The sequence below is a fragment of the Carettochelys insculpta genome, chromosome 5 (assembly GCF_033958435.1).
Source record: "Carettochelys insculpta isolate YL-2023 chromosome 5, ASM3395843v1, whole genome shotgun sequence".
NCBI classification, from domain to species: Eukaryota; Metazoa; Chordata; order Testudines; family Carettochelyidae; genus Carettochelys; species Carettochelys insculpta.
In genome coordinates, this window is record NC_134141.1 from 62,095,540 (window position 1) to 62,116,166 (window position 20,627).

Consider the following 20,627-nt stretch of genomic DNA (forward strand, 5'->3'; position numbering starts at 1 on the left):
TGTTTGCTGCACTGTCCCATAAATGGTGATGGAACATGTAAAAAAACTGCAGAAGTGTGGTCATTATGGAAATTACTACACGTTCTGATTCAAAGTATTTTACCCTGTGCTTTTACAAAATCCTGGTTCATAAATAGCAACTTCTCTCAAATCTAATAATTCAGTATGTTTACTAAATTGGTTTTACTGCCTCTTTTTGATAGAACAGTATTTTTACTAAGATCATCTACTATATATACACACACAAGGACTAATGATTGAGAGACATCATGAAACTAAAACTGAAACAACTTTATTCCAGAAATTCCTTATTTCTAACTTCAACACATCAAACAATGAAATGTAAAATATGCAAGTAAGGCCATTTTTAGTAAAGTTTAACACGGGAAAATGTAATTACAATCATATACAGTGAAATCTAACTGCAGGTCAGCTAAAACCAAGTACGTCAAATGCATACACAAAATTTAAGAATAAAAATACATGCAGAAGTCAGGAAGCATAAAGAATATCTTTAATTTTAGTGGATGTAATGTATCTATGTTCCCACAGACAAAAAACACATGTTTTTTCTAATTTCACTCTTTCCTGCTTTTAAGGCCACTCATGATTTTTTCCCTCTTGTGAGTGTTGTAAAGTAAAGCATAGAACTACAGTCCTTTCCAAAGTTTTAAGATTATATACCTTCCCTAAACGATACTGGGTGTTGACAGGATAAGGATTATATCTATTCTACTTCAAGTTCAGTGAAAGGTACAGATGAACTGCTAACCTATCTTGCCCATCCAAGCAATGCAGGAATCTCATTTATATCCTTAAAAGTCACGGAACACAGTATGGGTCCCTATGTACATACACAACAATACAAAAAGCATATGTGCAGGTCAGGGAAGGGAGTAATTAGAAAATTAGGTTTTCATCAAAATATGCTACTTTCTAGAACTCAAGGATTTTGCCTTTGGCTTTAGCCTTTGACAAAGCTCAATGAAGGGACTAGACATTTTACAAAGAGGGAATTAGGGCACACAGATTAAAAAGAGATAGTGGGGGCTGGAAACTCCCTGTGGAACAAACTTCACACAAGGGAGGACCTTCTCTTTCCATTCATGTTACAAATTTAAATGCATTTTTTATTCTCTAGAAGGTGCACCATCTGCCCAATCACTTGTCAGCATATATCTGCTCCATTCTAGTAACACGAGTACCCTTGAGCAACTAAGTTGAGAAACCTTCAACAACTACAGCTCGAAAATTTTGTCCTCAAACACCAAAATGATAAAATGTTAAATTCTAAGACTGATTAATATTACAATAATTGTTCCAAAACCTTCTGCTGCATTGAGTTGCTCTGAAAGGAAAGGGTCTATTTAACTGCCTACTGTCCTATTTAAAACCCATTGGCAAATACAGTCTGCTCCATTGTTGTAAACTTAATATCTGAAGTTTCAAAATTTAGTGTGTAGAAATAAATTGCACACTGAACATCACAAATATACATAATTTTCCATTCAGTCAAAACCACACTAGCAAGATGCTGTTCTCACACTACTATTATGAGATTATTGAAAACCTGTTCTTTTTTTTTAAAAAAAATCATTCCAACTTTAGAGAAATGGTATCAGTTCCAACAGACTATTTCATTCATGGTTTTTCACTCTTCTGTCTGCGTAGGTGCTGATTAGTGCTGGCGCTAGTGGTTATAAAACAGTTGTTTTTCAGCAGTCAAGACTGCAAAATCCAAGGAGAAAGAAAATTAAAACACTTTATACTTTCTCTAACAAAATTAAGGAGCAGGATTTTTTCCCCTCCAGTAGTTATCATTAAAACAGGTGAAAAGACAGTATTAAAGACCAATACAGGGAAAATATGACTTTACATGTTAGTGTTATACCTCAAGTGTGTTACTATATATTGTCAATCAGTTGTGTTTTTCTCTCCCAGAGGAATACGATCCCAAAGTTGTAGCAGCTGCTCTCCAACCTGTGGTTCCAATTCCTACAGAACAGAAAAACAAAACTTAAGTGACACATATAATATCATTTAATGCTACAAGGTCTATTACAGGATGACCTCAACACAAAGAAACCAATTAGCATAATGGAGGTAAAGGTAAAATTAGCTGCATTTGGGTTGTGCTTGGAAGAGTGAATCCCATTTACTATTAATAAAGACTTGAGTCTGGAGCCTTCGACCACTCAGTCATCAGATGTTCACCAAATATTTTACAGGCATTATCAAGTTAAAAACTCAAATATTACGATAAGGCCTGGGAGAGTGGGGGGATCGATGAGAGGAAAGCACACCCACCTCCACCATCCAGGCCCTGCAGCACTTGGCTGCACCTCCATGCCCATCCCACTACCACTTCATGCAAGAAGACACACAGACGGGATTGATTTAGAGACACTTTTTTAACAAGGAAAATACAGGCCTTACAGCATGTATAGATCACTGTGAGATGGTGTTCCCCACAGTTTTTGTATACGTGTGTTAAATTAGTATGGTTTCTGCAATACTTCATCTTCTGCATTATACTGAAGATCTCAAACTTATTTTTACCCAGCAAACCCTACAACAAAACTTTTAGTAAGTTAATGGTAGCACAAACCAGTGTGCCATAACCTGAATTAAAGTTTACCAACTAAGAAAGGTAAATGTGGGCAGAAACTTAAAAGTAGTAAAAGGAAAAAAAAACATGCATTAATATAGCTATGCAAAACAGTACGGAAACCACAAAAACCACCACAGCAATATCCTTTCAAATACAATGTATACTAAAAGACTTAGCAGTGTAAACATATTATAAACGAAAATAAACGCTACCTGGCCATCTCTACTTATTTGTACTTTCTTATTATCATTCCAAGGGTTGAGTAAGTGGTGAGCAAATTGAAAGGGAAGACTTTCTTTCCGGATCCACTCCACCTTAAACACTCCTCCCAAGCCTGTAGAGCCCCAGTCCTGACTTTTCTCACGTCCTATCTCTGAAGACATTCTAGCAAAACCCTGCCAGAAAATTTAAAATGAGAAACAATGTATATTTAATTGAAAGACAAAGCAAATGAGTATGATTGCATATAATAAAATAATACCCTCCCATGCTGGAATAAAACATTTATTTGATATTCTTGAATTAAAGGTGCAAAAATTGTTCCACTCTAACAAACATCAAACCTTCACCTCACCCCCAGGATGCGCACATGTACAGTTGACTCCTCCCTCCTCAGGTGAGGAAAGAGCTAAAGAAAAGTTGAGGAATCATTTTTTTTCATACCCACAAGCTCCTTCATGCATATGAATGGGATTTTTGGCCAGGAATCACTCACATTTAAGGTAAGGAATATTTGTCCATAGAATCATAGAAGATTCGGATTGGGAGAGACCTCATGAGCTCCTCTAGTTCAAATCCTCTGCTCAAAGCAGGACCAACCCCAACTAAATCATTCCAGCCAGAACTTAAAAATCTCTAAGGATGGAGATTCTACCACCTCACGAGGTAACAGTTCCAGTGTTTCACCTCCCTGGTAGTGAAACAGTTTTTTCTAATATCCAACCTAGATCTCCTGCACGGCAACCTGAGACCACTGTTCCATGTTTAGTGTCATCTATGAACCTGATGAGGGTGCAATCCATCCCATTAATGAAAGTGGTGAGCAAAACCAACCCCTGGAACTCTCCCACTTGCAACTTTTTTTTCCACCTAAATGCCTAACGTAACATTCTAAACAGGGAGATTAAAACTGATGCAGACTTTTTCCCCTATGGTCTTTATAACTTAAACAAGAAAATTACTAAAATTTTATAATATTGTATACTGAAATGTGAACAAAGAATAAAGTATGGTAGAGCAATAAACTGTATGGAAATAATATTTTAATTTTCCAGTCAATTTATAATTATATCAAGAATGTCTGATCACTGAACTAAACACCAGTTGTCTCAATCTAAATCTATTTCTAATTTAGGAACAAAATATAGTTCCAACCAAGAAGTTCAATCTCCATAGTTTAAATGGAGATTAAAATGTTCTTTATCATGGTCTACAAATATCTGCATGAAAAGATTTCTAAGCACAGGAGGCTCTAATCTAGCAGAAACAACAAAATACAGTGGATAGAGGGTGAAGGTAGACAAATTCAGAATACAAAATGGGCACTATTTTTTAAAATCAATGTTAAATAATCCCTGGAACAAGCAGAGACATGGTGGAGTCTCTATCACTTTAAAACATAATTGGATGTATTTTAGGAATACTGATTCTTGCTCAACTAGAAGTTGTGGGCTTGAAGGAGAAGTTACTGAGTGAAATTATATGGCCTGTATTATGTGGAAGGTCAGACTAGCTGATCATAATGCTCCCACCTTCTGACCCCAAGGTCTATGGATCTTGGACAAATATTCAGTGGGAACTGTGTATTGGCATCTTTCCAAGTCTATGGAGCCCCATGATTGTTAAAAGTTACCATAATGAGATCATAAATGTATATTACATATTATATATTTTTAGCAATCAGAGAAAGAAAAAAAATGAGAATACCCTTAACTATTTCCCCCCCCCGGCCCCGCCTCGGTCTTTAATTCTAGACAACACATGGAGAGCACAAACCTTTTAAGATTGAGTTGCACTTAGAGCTCCTCAGCTATTCTATGAACTTGGACTTTCCTGCATCACTTAGGGGATACCCCAGAGAGATGTAAAATGTTCTCTTGCCATTATTACTTATTAGAACAGTTGTAAAGATTTAAAATTGTAAAGCAAAACTCTCATTCCATGAATGGTAATTTATTACACTGCTATGAGAGCACCAGACTTGGCTAATATTAAATATTAATTACATACGCACCTGAAAATGTCCTGATCCTTGAACAGAAAACACCAAGTAAACCATGCTGCTTTCCCAAAAAGCTCTATTTAATTTTCGCTCATTACTTGGAGTTGTAGACCAAATGCTCTTTTGTTGAGAAATATCAAGATTCCTCAAGTTACAGCTCTTCATTATGAAGTACCGAACTGGCATATTTGGTCTGGGTGAAGGAGACTTAGATCCCTGGAAAAAAAATGGAGCAAATTACATTTCTAGTACGTGAACTGAGCAGAAATCCTTTGCTTAGGTATCTTTTCACTAAGTTCTAGCAGAATGTCTTCTAGAAAGAAGAATTTCTTACTACCATTGCAGACTGGATAGGTTTGGTAGAAATCAAGGAGGCTACCAAGCATACTGAATGAACACCTGTAACTCCTTCAGCCACAGACCGTGCTCCACTTCAAATTCTGAAAGGAGAAATGTCAAGTGGTAATGCAGTAGCTTTCAATTTTAACAAGGCAAGAGTTGCCAACTGAAATTAGCTGTCTGACTAGCAGCAGCTGAAGGATGGGTGTGTGTACAAATTTGCAGACAGGGACTGCCATGTAAGAAATTCCCATTTCTGCAGATCAATTGCCATATACAGGCTGAGATATGAGTAACAGTATCCAAAACAACAAGAACCAACTGCTAGCTAAACATCACATTTGAAATGAACACCTTATCTTTGGCTACTGACTTAAGGAACACTAGCTAACATAACTAAAAGAATAGCTCAAAGAAGGATAGCCCCAAGCCCTCTGCAGGATTCAGAAACTGACAGCACTTTTGGTAAAGATGATGATTGGGCAGGCTACCCTTCTTTATAAGATTGAGAAAAAATTAACGTTCTCATTTCCAAGAAACACAGGGTTTTTTCTTCTCTGTATTTTAAGGTTGGGGGTTGTGGGAAACCCCCAAAAAATCAAGGATGAAATAAGTCATCAATTAAACCTAACAGAAGAACAGGCTGGAGGAGGGGGAGAACGGACTGCTATGAGGAAGGACCAAATGAAGCAGATCCCAAGATAGCAGCCTCTTGCACTAACCTACCGAAATGCAAGAAGCAGACGTGGATCAGGACCTATGGAGATAATGTGGGAGAGAGGAAGACCCAGTGACAGAAAGCATACTCCCTTCATATGTCAGGAGAGTAGAACTCAACCAAGTCGACTGAAATATTTGTTCTTGTGGCATGCACACAGCTACCACCGTGAAGTTAAAGACATAATGAAAGTGCCACAAAATTCAAATGAGAACCAGAAATTATGTCCCTGATGCACACCATGAAAGGAAGCGGGGGGTGAAGAGAAACAGATTTTCAGACAAAAGCCACAATAGCAGAAGTAAAGATTCTTAAACTCAGTCTATTAAGAAACTGCACACCAGCAGATACTTTTTCCTAACAGTATCAGCTAGAAAATTATGAAAATATTTTCATTTGACAAACAAAAGGTTTGAGTGGGGTTATGAAAGTGCAACTAAATTATAAGTTAAGAAAATATTTATAAATTAAGAAATCTGTATTTCTCATTTACGCTAAACAGCTATCCAAAAACAGAGTTCAATTGCAGTAGAAAGCTCCAGCTCCTGTAATAGAAAGCCATAAAAGAGGAAGACGAACACAAAGTAACACAAAATGGAAGAAACCCAAAGAAAAGGGAGAAATGGAAATATAGGGAAAAAATAATATAGGAAGAAAAATCAGTTTAGACATAAGATCGTACAATTGTCAATTTACAGTCAAAAAACATTAATGCCCAATTTGCTTTAATTTACTCTGACGAATTCCCTGGTATTAACTTTTGTTGTGTTCCAGCTACAGTACAGTAGGGTTCCCACATATGTGAATGTAAGATTTGTGAATTCAATTATCCATAAGTGGGCAGCTGCCAGGTTGCCAGGCCCCTTGGGCAGGGAGCGTCGGCAGCCGCCGCCTCACCGGGGCTCTGGGCCAGGAGCGCCAGCAGCCGCCACCTCGCCGAGAGTGCCAGGGGCCAGCAGCACCAGAGCCAGGCTCCAGGAGGGGAGCACCGGCAGCTGCCATATTCACAAAATTCAACATTTGAAAGGGTTCTCAAGACAGAACCTTCATGAATGTTGAGACCCTACTGTACTAAGGTAGTTTACTGTAGAGTGTAAGCTCTGACGGGGCATGAACTCCTTTACATTCCTACAGCATTTGATGCACGAGGACCAGGATCTTTGAATAGGGTCCACCAATGCCACTGTTGCACAAATAGTCTGCGCTTTTTACCTTTTAAGAATACCAACAAAATTATTTCCAGTTTACTATAGTTTTTAATACTTAAGAATAAGCTGACACTTTACCTTTCCAGATGATGGAGGAGAAGGACTGGCACATGGGCTGGGATAACTACTACTGTCTGTGGATTTCACAGATGACTGATCTGACCTGTCATCTGAACTTCGTTTAGTGTGCAAGATACCTCTTTCTTTGTATTTCTGCGGTGGGTGAAATGCTGGAGATGTAGATTTCATTAGGACTCTAAGGGAGGATAGGTGATGCTATAAAACTATTCCACATAACAAATGGCTGATACAAACAGCAATCATAACAGAAAACTTTAAAAAACCTCATCTAAAGCTCCAAGAGTCTTCAGAATGACTCCGTGCATTACATTACTTACACAAATTAAATAATTGTCCCTTAACTTTAAATAACCAGTTATTTGTTTTTCCTCCATACAAGAAAAGAATGCCGTGAAGGGTGCATTTATTGCACAGTGCCCCCTCGGAGCACAGACATATTTAGAAATATATAGTGTTTTGTTACACCCATCCACACTTCTTACGACAGCAGGATCTTCTCCCTAATGATGCAGGTGATAAAAATTGCCCCCTTCTCTACCTTTCAGTCACACAGATTCAGAAGTTAAGTGAATTCAGAGTAAAGCTAGTTAACAAGTAAGAAATTTTGGTGACTCTGTTTTTGGGTTTGTTTTGTATTATTTCTATTTTAAGAAAGTTAAAACATTTTACTTTTGAAGGAATGTGATATTATAGACATATACAAGCCAAACAGGAGACTACTTCAGGAAGCAAAGTTTAACACTACCACAGTAAGCCATATATACAGTCCTACTTGGTGCCTAATGAAATCTGATGTACCACACTGAGTTAGATGTTTTTAATATTACAATTCACATTTCTCTTAATATTAGATATAAACAGACACTGAGCCTCAGACCAACTATTTTCAAAACTGTAGAATTAAAATGGAATCATAGAAGTGTGAGGAGGACAGAAAATGAATGGGTTAAGTGGAATAAACAAGTAAGGCCTACAGAGAATGACCAATGTTTATTTTGTAAGTAGTGAAATGTTTTAATACACACATTTGAACCATATTTGCTTTCTGTTTGTCCCATTTAAACTGTACTACTGTATTACACTCTACACCACAATCGCTGTAAGGATGTAGCCATAAGCACAAACACAGGTAACACATTTCCACCTATCAAAACTACCACTCATTGTCTCTGCAAGGGTTTGTCAACTTACTTTTCAGCATTAGAAGAGTCGTCAGAGAATTCTGTTTCTGCAGAGCTTTTCCTGCTGCTATTTGATCTCCAAGAAGAGGCTACAGGAAGTTCTTCAGAAGACATAGGCCTTGGTCTTTGCCCAATTCCTGAAGGTTGCTGTAAGCCTGCAGACTGCTCTTCAGTACTTAAAACTGCTATGATTGCTCTTATAGTTGCTTCATCAACTTGAGACCAAGGTTTTGAAGGAGCTCGCATGCGGCGCAGAAATAAACTGTGCCATTTCTGTCTGAGTTGCAGCAGCAGACTGGCAGCCTGTAATAAATTCGACCTCTGTTAAACAGCATTGTTGTAGTTAGAAGGCGCCTCTCTCTCAAGATACTAAGTAGGCAGTGTGTGATATTCTAGAAGAAAAGTGTCCAAAAGGTGATATGTTTGTGCATAAAACAGAAAATCAGTTTCAAAACAACTAGTATCGTATCACATTGTTGAAGAATATCCAGAAAATATCCAATTTTTTTTTGAAAAAATTTCAACTATTTTTAATTTTGCTTCTCCTCCTAATCTTTCCTGTGGATTTTCATTTGTGAAATTCTACCTCCTGAGATTTTTTTTACTTTAATTTGTGTTTATATAAAATATAAACAAAACAGAATATCTCCTGAGTTTTCCCTCTTCAGATTTTTCAGCAGTTTCTCTATATTTTTTATTTAGAGCCTAGTTTTCATTGTTCATCTGTTCCTCTTTTACCTTATGCCTTTTCTCTGTTAATTTCCTTCCAAATGCATACACTCTTCTGTCACAGTTAGATAAAAGAGTCTCAATTGAATACCTTCCCTTAAAATAGGCTTTTAGTGAAAATGGATGCTTTAAGTGGAAATTCTATGTGGAGATTATGTTAACTAGCCTTACACGCTAATTTTTAAAAAAGTATTCTAAAGAGCTCTACATTTGCCCATGTGTCTACACGCCCCCCCTTTCTTTCGAAAGGGGCATGTTAATAAGCAGGTTCGAAGTATGCTAATGAGGCGCTGCAACGAATATGCAGTGCCTCATTAGCATAATGGTGGCTGCAGCGATTCAAAAGTGCGGTTTTTTGAATTGCGCGCTGCCCGTGGAGATGGGACCTACCGAAAGGACCCCCCCGCAAGTTTTCAAAAGCCCTTCTTCCTACCTGGTGATTGGAAGAAGGGCTTTCGAAAACTGGGGGGGTCCTTTCGGAAGGTCCCGTCTCCACGGGCGGTGCGTGATTCAAAAAGCTGCACTTCTGAATGGCCGCAGCCACCATTATGCTAATGAGGCGCTGCATATTCATTGCAGCGCCTCATTAGCATGTTTTGAACCCTCTCATTAATATGCCCTTTCAAAAGGAAGGGGCACGTGTAGACCCAGCCTGCATGTATTGGGCCAGATAGAATTTTGCCTGGTAGCCCACACACCTCATCCTATTTTAGGCTGAATAAAAATTTAAGACAGAGCATAAAGTTAAAATGCCTGGCTTATTAATGAGTTTTCACCAGCTATCTGAACAATCTCTTTCCACCAAGCCCCATATCTCACCATCTCAGAGCTTCTTATGCCTTCCTCCTGCCACTCCAGATTGCATACTTACATCTCCTCCCTACAGAACCAGTGCACAGCTTTGGCAAGAGTGTCCAGTAGGATTCCTTCCTAACTCAGATTTGCCCAAAGTTGACCACTTTGCAATCATTATTACTACCACTCATTCTCCACCTTCCTCAAGATTCACCCATGGCAGTTCTCTTATTTGTCTCTCTCCATTTTCCCTCTTCAACTCCTTTGCCCCTAGAATTGCTAGCCTCTGCCTCCCCTTTTCCTCAAGCTGCCTAACTGTGTTCTGCTGTGCGGCACCACCTAGAGCAGGGGTAGGGAACCTTTTTTGGGTGGGAAGCCACTGACCAACAGAAAAAGATCATTTGGGGGCCACAAAAACTGGGGGGGGAAGCCTCTCTGACATGGGCTGAGGACTGAAAAACAACCAGACACTCGCCCACTTGCCCCATTCCCCTCAGACACCAGGCCCCTGAGCCTGGGGGCAGAGAGCTAGTACATCATTGTGCGCCCACATAGGCTATGAGGTTGAGCCAAAAATGAGGGGTTTGATGTGGGAGGGACCTATTGGAAGAAGGCTTGTGGTGTGGGGTCTCAGTGGGAGGGGGACCTGGTGGCGGAGGTCTGGATGGGAGGAAGGGTGCAAGAGGGTTTGGGGTGCAGGGTAAGGAAAGAAGGGGGAAGGGTGGGAGTGGGAAGTATAGGCAGGAGGGGATGCAGGAGCTGTCTGCGAGTGTGGGGTCTGGGTGATGCGGGAGAGAGGGGTCCACTTATTTGTGCAACACTCCAGGGATGTACACGTCTCCGTGCCCTCTCCCCACCACTCCCAGGCACCTCCCCCCACTGCTCTGATTGGCCACAATTCCAGCCAATCAGGGCAACAGGACGAAAAGTCTCTGCAGGTAGTGCTGTGCTGCCACCACTGCTCAGAGCCCAGAACTGCTTCCTGTCCTTCCCCTTCCCCACAACCAAGCCAGAGCCCATGGGCTGGATCCAGCCCCAGCTTTCCTGACTCTAGCCCATAAGGCTCAGGACTCCACTCCCCAATCCCACCATGAGCTGGATGCTGGGGAGAGGAGTGTCAAGTCTAAGGGGCTGAATCAAAACAAGCTGCAGGCCAGATCAGGGAAACTGAGCATAGTGTTGACAAGTGTTCAGTGCTCAACAAGATTCACTTATTGGCTGTGCACAGATGAAACAGGAAAACATGAAAAGAAGCTTCCTCTACAGAAGCATAACAGCTACCAGAAGAAAACAGTTAATACTGTGTATATCTCGATAAATGTTTGGTGAACCACCGCACACTGACACTACGTAAGGATAGACACTTACTTAACAAGTTTTAAGGGAATTCCCCAAACATAAGACTCACCGACTTCTGTTCCTTATTTGTTCCCAAAGCAAACTAATGTATATGTCTAACAGGCTATGTCCACACGAAACGGTTTTGTCAACAAAATTCGCAGAACATCTACAAACAAAATGTATTTTGTCAACAGAAACTGTTAACAAAAAGGCTGTGTAGATGCTCTGATAGTGCCCTTTTGTTGACAGAGAGGTCAAAAGATCGAGCCGCTTTCATGTGTAGATGTGATCTGTAGACAGAAGTTTTGTCAGAACATCTCTTCCAATATTAACTTCTGTAGACAGATGCTTCTAGTGTAAACATAGCCATAAGGTGTTACTTTTTACAATGGTTTGTGGTATAAAGAAGATGTGTAAACAGATTTTGAAAAACTGACACTAAATGCCTACACTTACACTAGAGAGTTTTGTAAACAAAACTGGCAAAGCATCTACATGCAAAATGTGTTTTGTCGACAAAAACTATCAACAAAAAAGCTGTGTAGAGGCTCTATAGGGCCCCTTTGTCAACAGAGTGGATTGAAAGATCGATCCACTTTTATGTGTGGACATGATCTGTTGACAGAAGTTTTGTTGAAACAGCACTTCCAACAGTAACTTCTGCAGACAGACGCTTCTAGTGTAGACGTAGCCATACTGGAAGCAAATATAATGCTCAGCCCACCAGCCTGAAGCCCAGATTTATAGGAAAAGTATTTTCCTATGTCTGTATTCCATTTATAATATATTCCCCCTTCCCATCTTACTTTTCTATTATCTCTATCATTACAAGCCACTTTACAACATCAAGTTATGATCCTGTATTTGATCACGCACATCCTTGTCAGATGTCAAGTGAATCTGATGTCAATGGGACTCATGCAAACAAGTATCTGTATTAATGGATCTGAGTGCAGCATAAAGCCATTAATTTGTTGCAATAGGAAAAACGAATTACACTGCATTGATTATTTCAGTTATTTAATTAAGGAGAAAATAGCTTGTACACAAGCCCTTTTGTCTTATATAAATATATCTGATAATTTGTAAAGATATTAAGAAAAGTTGTGGGAAAGCCAGTATATTTATGGCCTTGACCAAAGTCACTGACTTCTAAAAAAAAAAATCTTTATTTCAACCAAGTATTCCTGTTTAGGCTGGATGTTTGTGCTTTAAAGATAGATGCATAATATTTTTTAACTTTCTCAATGAAATTCTGGAAGACCTAACTATTTTAAAAATGACAGTAAAAGGAAGAGATTCAGAAAGCAAAACAGTGTTTGCTTCCTGAAAGGGGCAGAATTATTCATTTAATACATTACCTACCTCAGGATCCAATTTGAAATGTAGCCATTCGTCTAGTTTCAAGGCAGCCAGATTAGCAGTCGTTTTGTCTTCCATTTCGCTATCACTACTATCATTAGGAACGCCATCCACTAAATTAACATAATCCAAAAAATAAAAGCTAAGTCAGCGTTTTTATTAAACTGTGTATTTGTACTTTAAATACGAAAATTAAAATTCATCCTCTACTAGTTTTGAAACTTTTCTGTTTAATGTTTTTTTCTTTGATACTTCTAATTAAGGTGAAAGTTACAATTTAATTCATGACTATGCAATTTCTGACACAGGAGTTTGTTAATTTAGAGCATCTATCTCTACTTGGCCGTGTCTACACTAGCCCCAAACTTCGAAATGGCCATGTAAATGGCCATTTCGAACTTTACTAATGAAGCGCTGAAATACATATTCAGCGCCTCATTAGCATGCGGGTGGCTGCGGCACTTCAAAATTGACGCACCTCGCCGCCGCGCGGCTCGTCCCGATGGGGCTCCTTTTCAAAAGGACCCCGCCTACTTCAAAGTCCCCTTATTCCCATGAGTAGGCGGGGTCCTTTTGAAAAGGAGCCCCGTTGGGATGAGCCGCGCGGCGGCGAGGCGCGTCAATTTCAAAGTGCCACGGCCGCCCGCATGCTAATGAGGTGCTGAATATGTATTTCAGCACTTCATTAGTAAACTTCAAAATGGGCATTTGCAGGGCAATTTCGAAGTTTGGGGCTAGTGTAGACACGGCCCTTCAGTGTCAAAGAAGAAAATTCTACTTTTATTCCTCATGTCCTATGAGACTCTAAGGCTGCTAATCCCTACGCACTGGACAAAAGGCATTCATTTTCTTCTATCTTCTGTCATTCTTTTATTTAATCAATAAGTATTATATTTCACAATAATTCTATTATGTTTGCTATGAGATCATTAACACATTTTTAGATGGTTGCAAAGAACTATGATTTTGGCTTTGATCCTCATGATTTATCCAAAATGCACTAAATATTCCTGTGTAAGCAGCACTAAGCTAAGTATGTGAAAACTTCTAACTCCAAGTATGCTATACCTCTAAATGATGAGGGCTCCTGTAAAGCATTACTTGGCAACCGAGCTGGACCACAGAAGAGGGCCACAGTGATTGGTGTCACAGCTGAACAGCACCTGATGTTGGCTATCCTGTGTGCTCTAGTCATTTCATCATATATAAGCCAGTCTGTGGGGAGTGCTTGAATTGCTGCAGCTTGACCATTTGCTGGAGGAATCTGTTAGCAAAAGCAAACAAGGTTCTTGTTACTTCTACAACAAGGAAATGGCACAATTTAAAATAAATAGGTAGGGCTGTAGGATTGTCACAGTTTTAGGAGTATATTAGTCCATGACAAATTCATTCTGGTGGGTCACATTCCACAGAGCTGCAATCAGGAGCTTTGCGTCATAGCACCACTCATCGCAATGAAGAGGTGGTTAGGCCAAACCTGAGCAGCACTGTGACCCCATACACCACGCTGCAATTGCCAGAGCATGGAGCAAGGCCCAACACTGTGGGACAGGACTCTCCATGGGCAGAACCCATTCTCTCCCCCACAGGCCATACACACTTAAAATGGTACTCCCATGTCTTCATACACCATTTCCTCCCAAACCTGTGACTTTTACAAAAATTTACTTTGAATACTCAGATTTTTTTTTTTTTTTTTTTTTTTTTTTTTTTTATAAAAGACAACAAATCTGCTTCCCAATAAATCGTAAGAAAATAGTTCAAGATTGCAGAATGAGGAACACTAAAAATTAGTATATGTTATAGTTTTATATTATTTTATAGACATGTTTCTTTAGTTTGGGGTGAGGGATAGCTCAGTGGTTTGTGCACTGGCCTGCTAAACCCAGCATTGTGAGTTCAATCCTTGAGGAGGCCATTTAGAGATGGGGGCAAATAGATGTTAAAACAGGAGTATCTAAAAGCAACTAGGTTAATGCTTCAGGGAAGAAATCTTTATTGCCACTGGCATTCCCAACTCATTCAACACTACACATCATGACACTTTTGTCTGGTAATCTTGTCTCACTCCCTAAGGTAAGATGACTCTGATACCAGTGCAGGTGAAGAGGACTAAACGTATCCTGTTTTTAAAATATGAGCTGACTCCAACCAGCCCACGTAATTTACAAACATCTTCCTTATATTGGTTAATTTCACACATGCACACACTTTTCTAAAGGAATGAGAACTAAGAGGAAATTGCCATTTTTCACAAACAATGAAATCTGTTCTTGTTTCAGGGTTATTCATTTAGAAATGTTACCTTTTTATACTGAGGCTGACTAAGAACGGAGGTAGGATGAAATCTCACTCTCTTCTCCTTCGGGCCAGTCAATACAAGGTTTTCTCTATCTACGTGCACTAAATTAGGGTACATTCCAGCCACTAAAGCACCTTTCACTACAGCCCAATTTTCAGAGTTGGTGTTAACATCTCGAATATCACCACCACCTCTGGCTCTAACAAAACCTAAATGAAGAAAAAAAGATTACTGAATGTTTTACAAACCAAACATTTTAAAATTTGCATTTGAGTGGAAACAATGTATTTATGCTTTATTTTATGAAATCCTGTGCTGCTTATTAATATTTTCATGCTAGCTAACATAGTATGTATTATTTCCATATTTAACACAACAATTTGGTTGAGAACTTTCAAGTTAGAAGGGTTTAATATACTAATAAAGTGGTTCTTCAGTGCATAAAAATACTGAGAATGAAGACCAAGTACAAATAAGTTATTTAACGGAATAGAAGTCCTGGTGAGATATCAGGTCAGTTCCTGGACCATTTTAGCCAGAATAATTAACAGCCACTGGGTCACTTCGAAGTTACACCACAGAAGCCAATTCACTCCACCAGTTGGGCCCAGAAAAGGAAAACCATAGCTTACAGCCATCTTCTCCTTCTGCTTAGCATTTTTATCATTCAAAACTCAATTAGACTTCAGAATCTGAGTAACTCACTGCACTTTAGCCTGTTTCAAGTTAAACAAGTTTATGTTACATAATGCAATCAGACTTGGCTTTCTGAGCATTGGTAACTACTACATAAATAAGTTAGGTTTTTGTTAAATTTCAATATTTCATAATCAATCTAGCTTCAGAAAAAAAACAAGGTGACATTTTTGAAAAGTTACCTGATGCTCTGAGCTGACCAAGCAACTGTGTTCTCATTCCTATGATGATTTCCATTGTAGCTTGAGATAGAAAATTCTTCTCACAGAAGGCCCTCTCCCAACCATCACTTCGTGCCTTCTGCCATGCCTACAGGGAAATATTTTTTTCAAATGCCTACAAATGTGTTTAAACTCAAAACTTCAGTGTTTAATTTTATTTTATTTGATTATAGTGCAATGCACATCAACTGAAAAGAAATACAAGTCTAAAGGCATTAAGCCATCTGGACTTTTTTTCTGGTACCAAGAAAAATTCTGTCTTTATATTTTCTCAAGTCAATGGACCACATCTCAAAATTACTACTTTTTGGTAATAGAAGTGTAATTTAAATTTAGAAATACATCATCAATGAAAACATTTAGAGTTGAATTGGGTCAGCAAAGTCATGCTTAAGAGATTAAAAATTGTCAGATATAAAACTACTAATGGGTTCAATGCAGGGAGAGTCTACTATGAACTTCTGAAATTCTTTAAAGTTATAGCTGGACTACAAGTCCTTTGTAAAGTGTATCATTACTTTTATATGTAATCTAACTACTGTCATCAATACTCCTTCTGTAGATGAAATAATAATACCTGGAATGCCCTGAGAAGCGCCATATGATCACTAAATGTTCCTGCAGTAAAACGTTTTCTACACAGCATGGCTGCACGTTTTTGTGAGGCCTGTGTAGGTAGGACAAAAGGGTCTCGGTATGCAAGAGTGCAAGCAATGGTAAGAATAGGATCCAGGCACTTCAAAACAACAGCACACAACACCATTTTACCAAGGTGTGGCTCAACAGGCAAGTCAGCCAGATGATAACCAAGTTCTGTGAGATCTTCCCAGGTATCCATGGCATCTATTGTCTGGTTTTAAAAATCAGAAAAATAAACAAGTTTAGCACAATAGCAGGAAGCAAATATTATCCAGATAGCATGATTAGTAAAACACCATATACTAAGAAACAAACAGAGATGCAAGTTCAGAATGACTACTTTATTCCTCCTCCCCCTTTCTTCATTCAGGAAGGTTAAGAAAGCTAACATCTCTAGGAGTAAATGGGAGGTAACAGATCATAAAAACTGCCTTTGAACAATAAAAAAGATGTTTTAGATGAGTTTTTGTTTATGTCCTTACTTGCCTATATATACGGCTACAGGCTTGGATAAATTATGGTTAAGTTTGGTGAAGAGTAAATCAATCTCTTCCCCTACCGAGGGTATGGAGTTAGCCCAGTCATCAAAAGGAAAAGTCTCAATAAGACAACTCCCATTTAGCCACTAATAAGATAAATCCTCCATTTGGGAACAGCATGCCTTGAACTTTGTGTTTCCCCCTCCTACAGTAAGTTATGTGCTAACAAGAACAGAAGCATTGACTCACCTTAAGCATCTGAACAGCATTTCTCACAATTAAGGCTGGTGGAGGTTCTGGGGCTTTCATCAAAAAGTCAGCAATTGGACAGTTAATTGGTGCTAGCAATTTTGTGTGCAAACAAAGTTCCTATAAATTAAAAACAAAAAACCATTTAAGAAAACCTCCAGTATATCTTATACTGAATAAGGACTTAACATATGATCTGAAATATGTGTCATAGGACGTACTCAAATCTTAAGAGAATATTTGTGAACAACAAAGCAAACGGACAAAGTATTACACCATTTGCTCCCACAACACACTTATTAGGCATGAAGTGAATGGCAACTGTGACTAAAGCAACACTGCACCAAAACCAATAATGTAATATTGTTTACAATGTTTAACCGCCTACATTGCACAAGAAAAGGAGGCAATTATGCACTCAGTTTTAGTCTCTTTGCAAGTTTGTTGAAAATGTGGCTAGAAGTAAAAATAATCAAATGTCAAGATATACACTGTCACTAAAGAAATAAAAAAGGAGTGTTGCATATTTGCAAAGATAAAACAATGCTACGTAAGCAATAACCTAGAGAGGCAATGGATCAAGTAAACAATAAAGATCAATTATTTTTAATGCATTGTGAAATGGCTACTTTCTCCTTTTTAGTTATACATGATCCAGCTACCCTAAAAATCTCGCTTGCAGTTTCTCTAACTAGCATAGAGTATACTGTCAATCTGAAATCAATCAAAAAAAACAAGTTTCACACTACATAGACCCTGATTTTTCCCAAAAATTTGTGAGTAACAGTAACGTTTTTCTTTATGGCTCTAACAAATAAAGTTTACAAAGTTATTGGAAAAACTTAAGAAATACACTTTTCATCTCTTTCATTTATAGCAGTCTTTAATGTTGTTTATCATTACTGGAGGTAACATTTCAGAATGGTGCGATTTTTAAACTGGCATATCCTTTAACAGTTCTTTGCAATCCAACTACACGCTGAACCCCTCTAATCCAGAACTCTCTCATCTGGCAACATCTGTAATCCAGCATGATGTCAGTTAGCCAGATGACCACTTATCATAAAGTGTTGCCAAGTTTCCCACCGTCCAATAAAGTTTATTTAGAGCCACCAGTTCTGGCTCTCAATGTTCTGTGCTGTTATTTACCTATAATTTATCCCACAGTATCTTCTAAGAGCCCAGTAACAAGTGAAAGTGTTGGTAATGTGCTAGACAAAATTGACCTCCAGTGGTCTGGTAAATTCATTCATCTGGCACCAGTCAGGTACTGAGGGTGCTCGATGAGAGGTTCAACCTGTAGTCCAGTTTCAGGGGTGTAGTGGCTGTTACTGTATGCTGTAATGTATCGATTTAGTAAACTGACCACATGAAACCTCAACTTCAAATTTCAGACTGTAAGATCTCAGCCTATACTCTTCTGTATTATCACCCTGATATTTTTTCAGTCACATTAAAGACCCCTGGGAAAAATAATAATTTAAACTGACGGAACTCTAAAGCTATCCACGTAGATCTTATTTTATACTGTACTCGTGCTCTTCCAGATGCACTCCAAATCCCCGTCTTGTTTTCTCCTTCCATCTTCCACTTCATATTTACAAGTACGAATGACTTGCCTTTAACAGTTTTCCAGCTGACAGATATCAAGCATCCATCCATCCTTTTATGTTACTCCCCAGCATGTTCTCTGCTCTTACAACGCTTCTACATTTTTATGGACCCTGAACAATTACCCCATATTTTTACAACCCTATAATATACCCCAGGTTTTAAGTATTCAAAAGTTGGACCTTTCCCAAATAGCATAGGGCTTGTTAAGCAATATGTAAACTTATGGTAAAACAGAAATAAAAAAAAAATTTCAAGTGAAGATCCACCTGTAGTGGCATTCTTAAAAGCTCTGGCGTCTGAAATTCCAACATATTCTGAAATCGGAGCCTACTGAAGAGTCGGAAACAGATTCCAGGCCGACAGCGTCCAGCCCTTAGAAACAAAATATCATTTAAAAGACATCCAAGAAGTAAATACAAGATGCGTAAAAAGAAAGGAAAAAGAAATGCTCATACGGAAAAACAAACGATCTACAGGGAAGCCCATTCATTCAAACACCAGGATAAATGTTATATTTTTAAAACACACAAACTGAAGTTTTCCAGGAAAATGAAAATCAAATCCTTAAACTAGACAATGATGACTCCATTGCCAGATCAATGGAGTAGAAGCGCTTCAGGAAGAAATACCTGATTCATGGATTTGCCACTCACGTATAGTGAGATCAACTCTTGGGACTCTGACAGCAGCAGTCCTGGTTTGTGATATACAGAAGGCAGGCCTACTGACAAGGGTGGGGGGTGTAATGGGGTCAGTTGTCTCAGGGCCCAGCCTTTCAAGAGGCTCCTGGAGGCTCTGCTGCTGCTGCTGCTTCAGCAGAGATGGTGGCCAGAGCTCCGGGCTCCTTGGAAGTGCCAGTAATACTGCTCTGTCACTCCATGCAGCCGAGAGGGCTCCAGCACTGCAGTACCAGCAGTGTTAAGGGCAACTGCCCTAGGCCCTGCCACTGCCCCCCTTGGCCCCGCCCTGAGGGCACAGAGCCAGGCCCACCCCTCCCACTTTGTCCCAGGGCCTGCTGTGGCTGTCAGCCACACTGACAGAAGCTGAGATTAGATGGCTTAGTGGCTTTTTCTGGCCCTAACTGCGATACGATTCTATGAGTAAGGAGAGGCTTTGAAGTAGATGTAAACATAATTTTCATTCTCTAAGGTTCCTTTACGCTCCAAGAGTCGCGTGAACTAATGTTTGCAGTGTAAGTGAAAATAAGGCCCAAATATTTTTGAAAAACAGCCAAGAGCAAACAGCAAAGCCTGGTCTAAAAAGAAAACTTAGGATGGTTCAGGACAGACACCCTAGGTTAATGCTTTGGAGGCCTTATGGCGGTCACTTCAACTGTCCCACAGACCAAAGAGACTCGAGAGATTACGGGGGCCTCGCACAAGGTGGCACAGAGGTGTCTCTCTCCCTCATGTTTGGACTCACCGTGCCAGCAGGAGCCAGAACAACCCAACAGCCTGCTCCACTCCACCCTGTCCCACTGCCTGCACTCAGCTTCACTGCAGCAGAAGGAAGCAGTGTGCCCTGGCCCCATGGCAGATAAGCAGGGCACAGCAGGCTAACAGAGGGAGGAAGATAGTAGAGCAGGCTGCCTGGCCTCACCGGCTCCCAGTGCTGTAGTGAGTGGAGGGGGACCAACCCCTGATACTTCCTCTCCCCTGTAATCCCTGGCTGACATCACTCAGGGGAGGATGCAAGGGATGCAGCAAAGGCAAGGGATGAGCTAAGCAGAGGTATGGCTTGTGGAAGGGGAGTAGTGAGGATGGGAAGGAGTGGCTGGGGGAAGGGACAGGGGAGGCAGGAGGTTTTCCCCAGGCCCCTACACCACCTTATGGACAGCCCTG

The 20,627-nt window shown here is 39.6% G+C and overlaps 1 protein-coding gene across 1 annotated transcript in view; it reads right to left on the minus strand.

The window, feature by feature from the left end:
• Positions 1–272: 272 nt before the first annotated feature.
• YTHDC2 (YTH N6-methyladenosine RNA binding protein C2) overlaps positions 273–20,627 on the minus strand; it is a 50,700-nt gene continuing 30,345 nt past the window's right edge. The window contains exons 18-30 of the mRNA XM_074995214.1: positions 19,053–19,158; positions 17,173–17,292; positions 16,383–16,655; positions 15,767–15,893; positions 14,892–15,097; positions 13,655–13,850; positions 12,590–12,699; positions 8,370–8,662; positions 7,176–7,353; positions 4,845–5,048; positions 2,824–3,006; positions 1,892–1,995; positions 273–1,728 (exon numbers count right to left, since the gene is read on the minus strand). Coding sequence (XP_074851315.1) covers positions 1,915–1,995; positions 2,824–3,006; positions 4,845–5,048; positions 7,176–7,353; positions 8,370–8,662; positions 12,590–12,699; positions 13,655–13,850; positions 14,892–15,097; positions 15,767–15,893; positions 16,383–16,655; positions 17,173–17,292; positions 19,053–19,158 — 2,077 coding nt within the window. The 3' untranslated portion in view covers positions 273–1,728; positions 1,892–1,914. The remainder of the gene's footprint in view (positions 1,729–1,891; positions 1,996–2,823; positions 3,007–4,844; positions 5,049–7,175; positions 7,354–8,369; positions 8,663–12,589; positions 12,700–13,654; positions 13,851–14,891; positions 15,098–15,766; positions 15,894–16,382; positions 16,656–17,172; positions 17,293–19,052; positions 19,159–20,627) is intronic.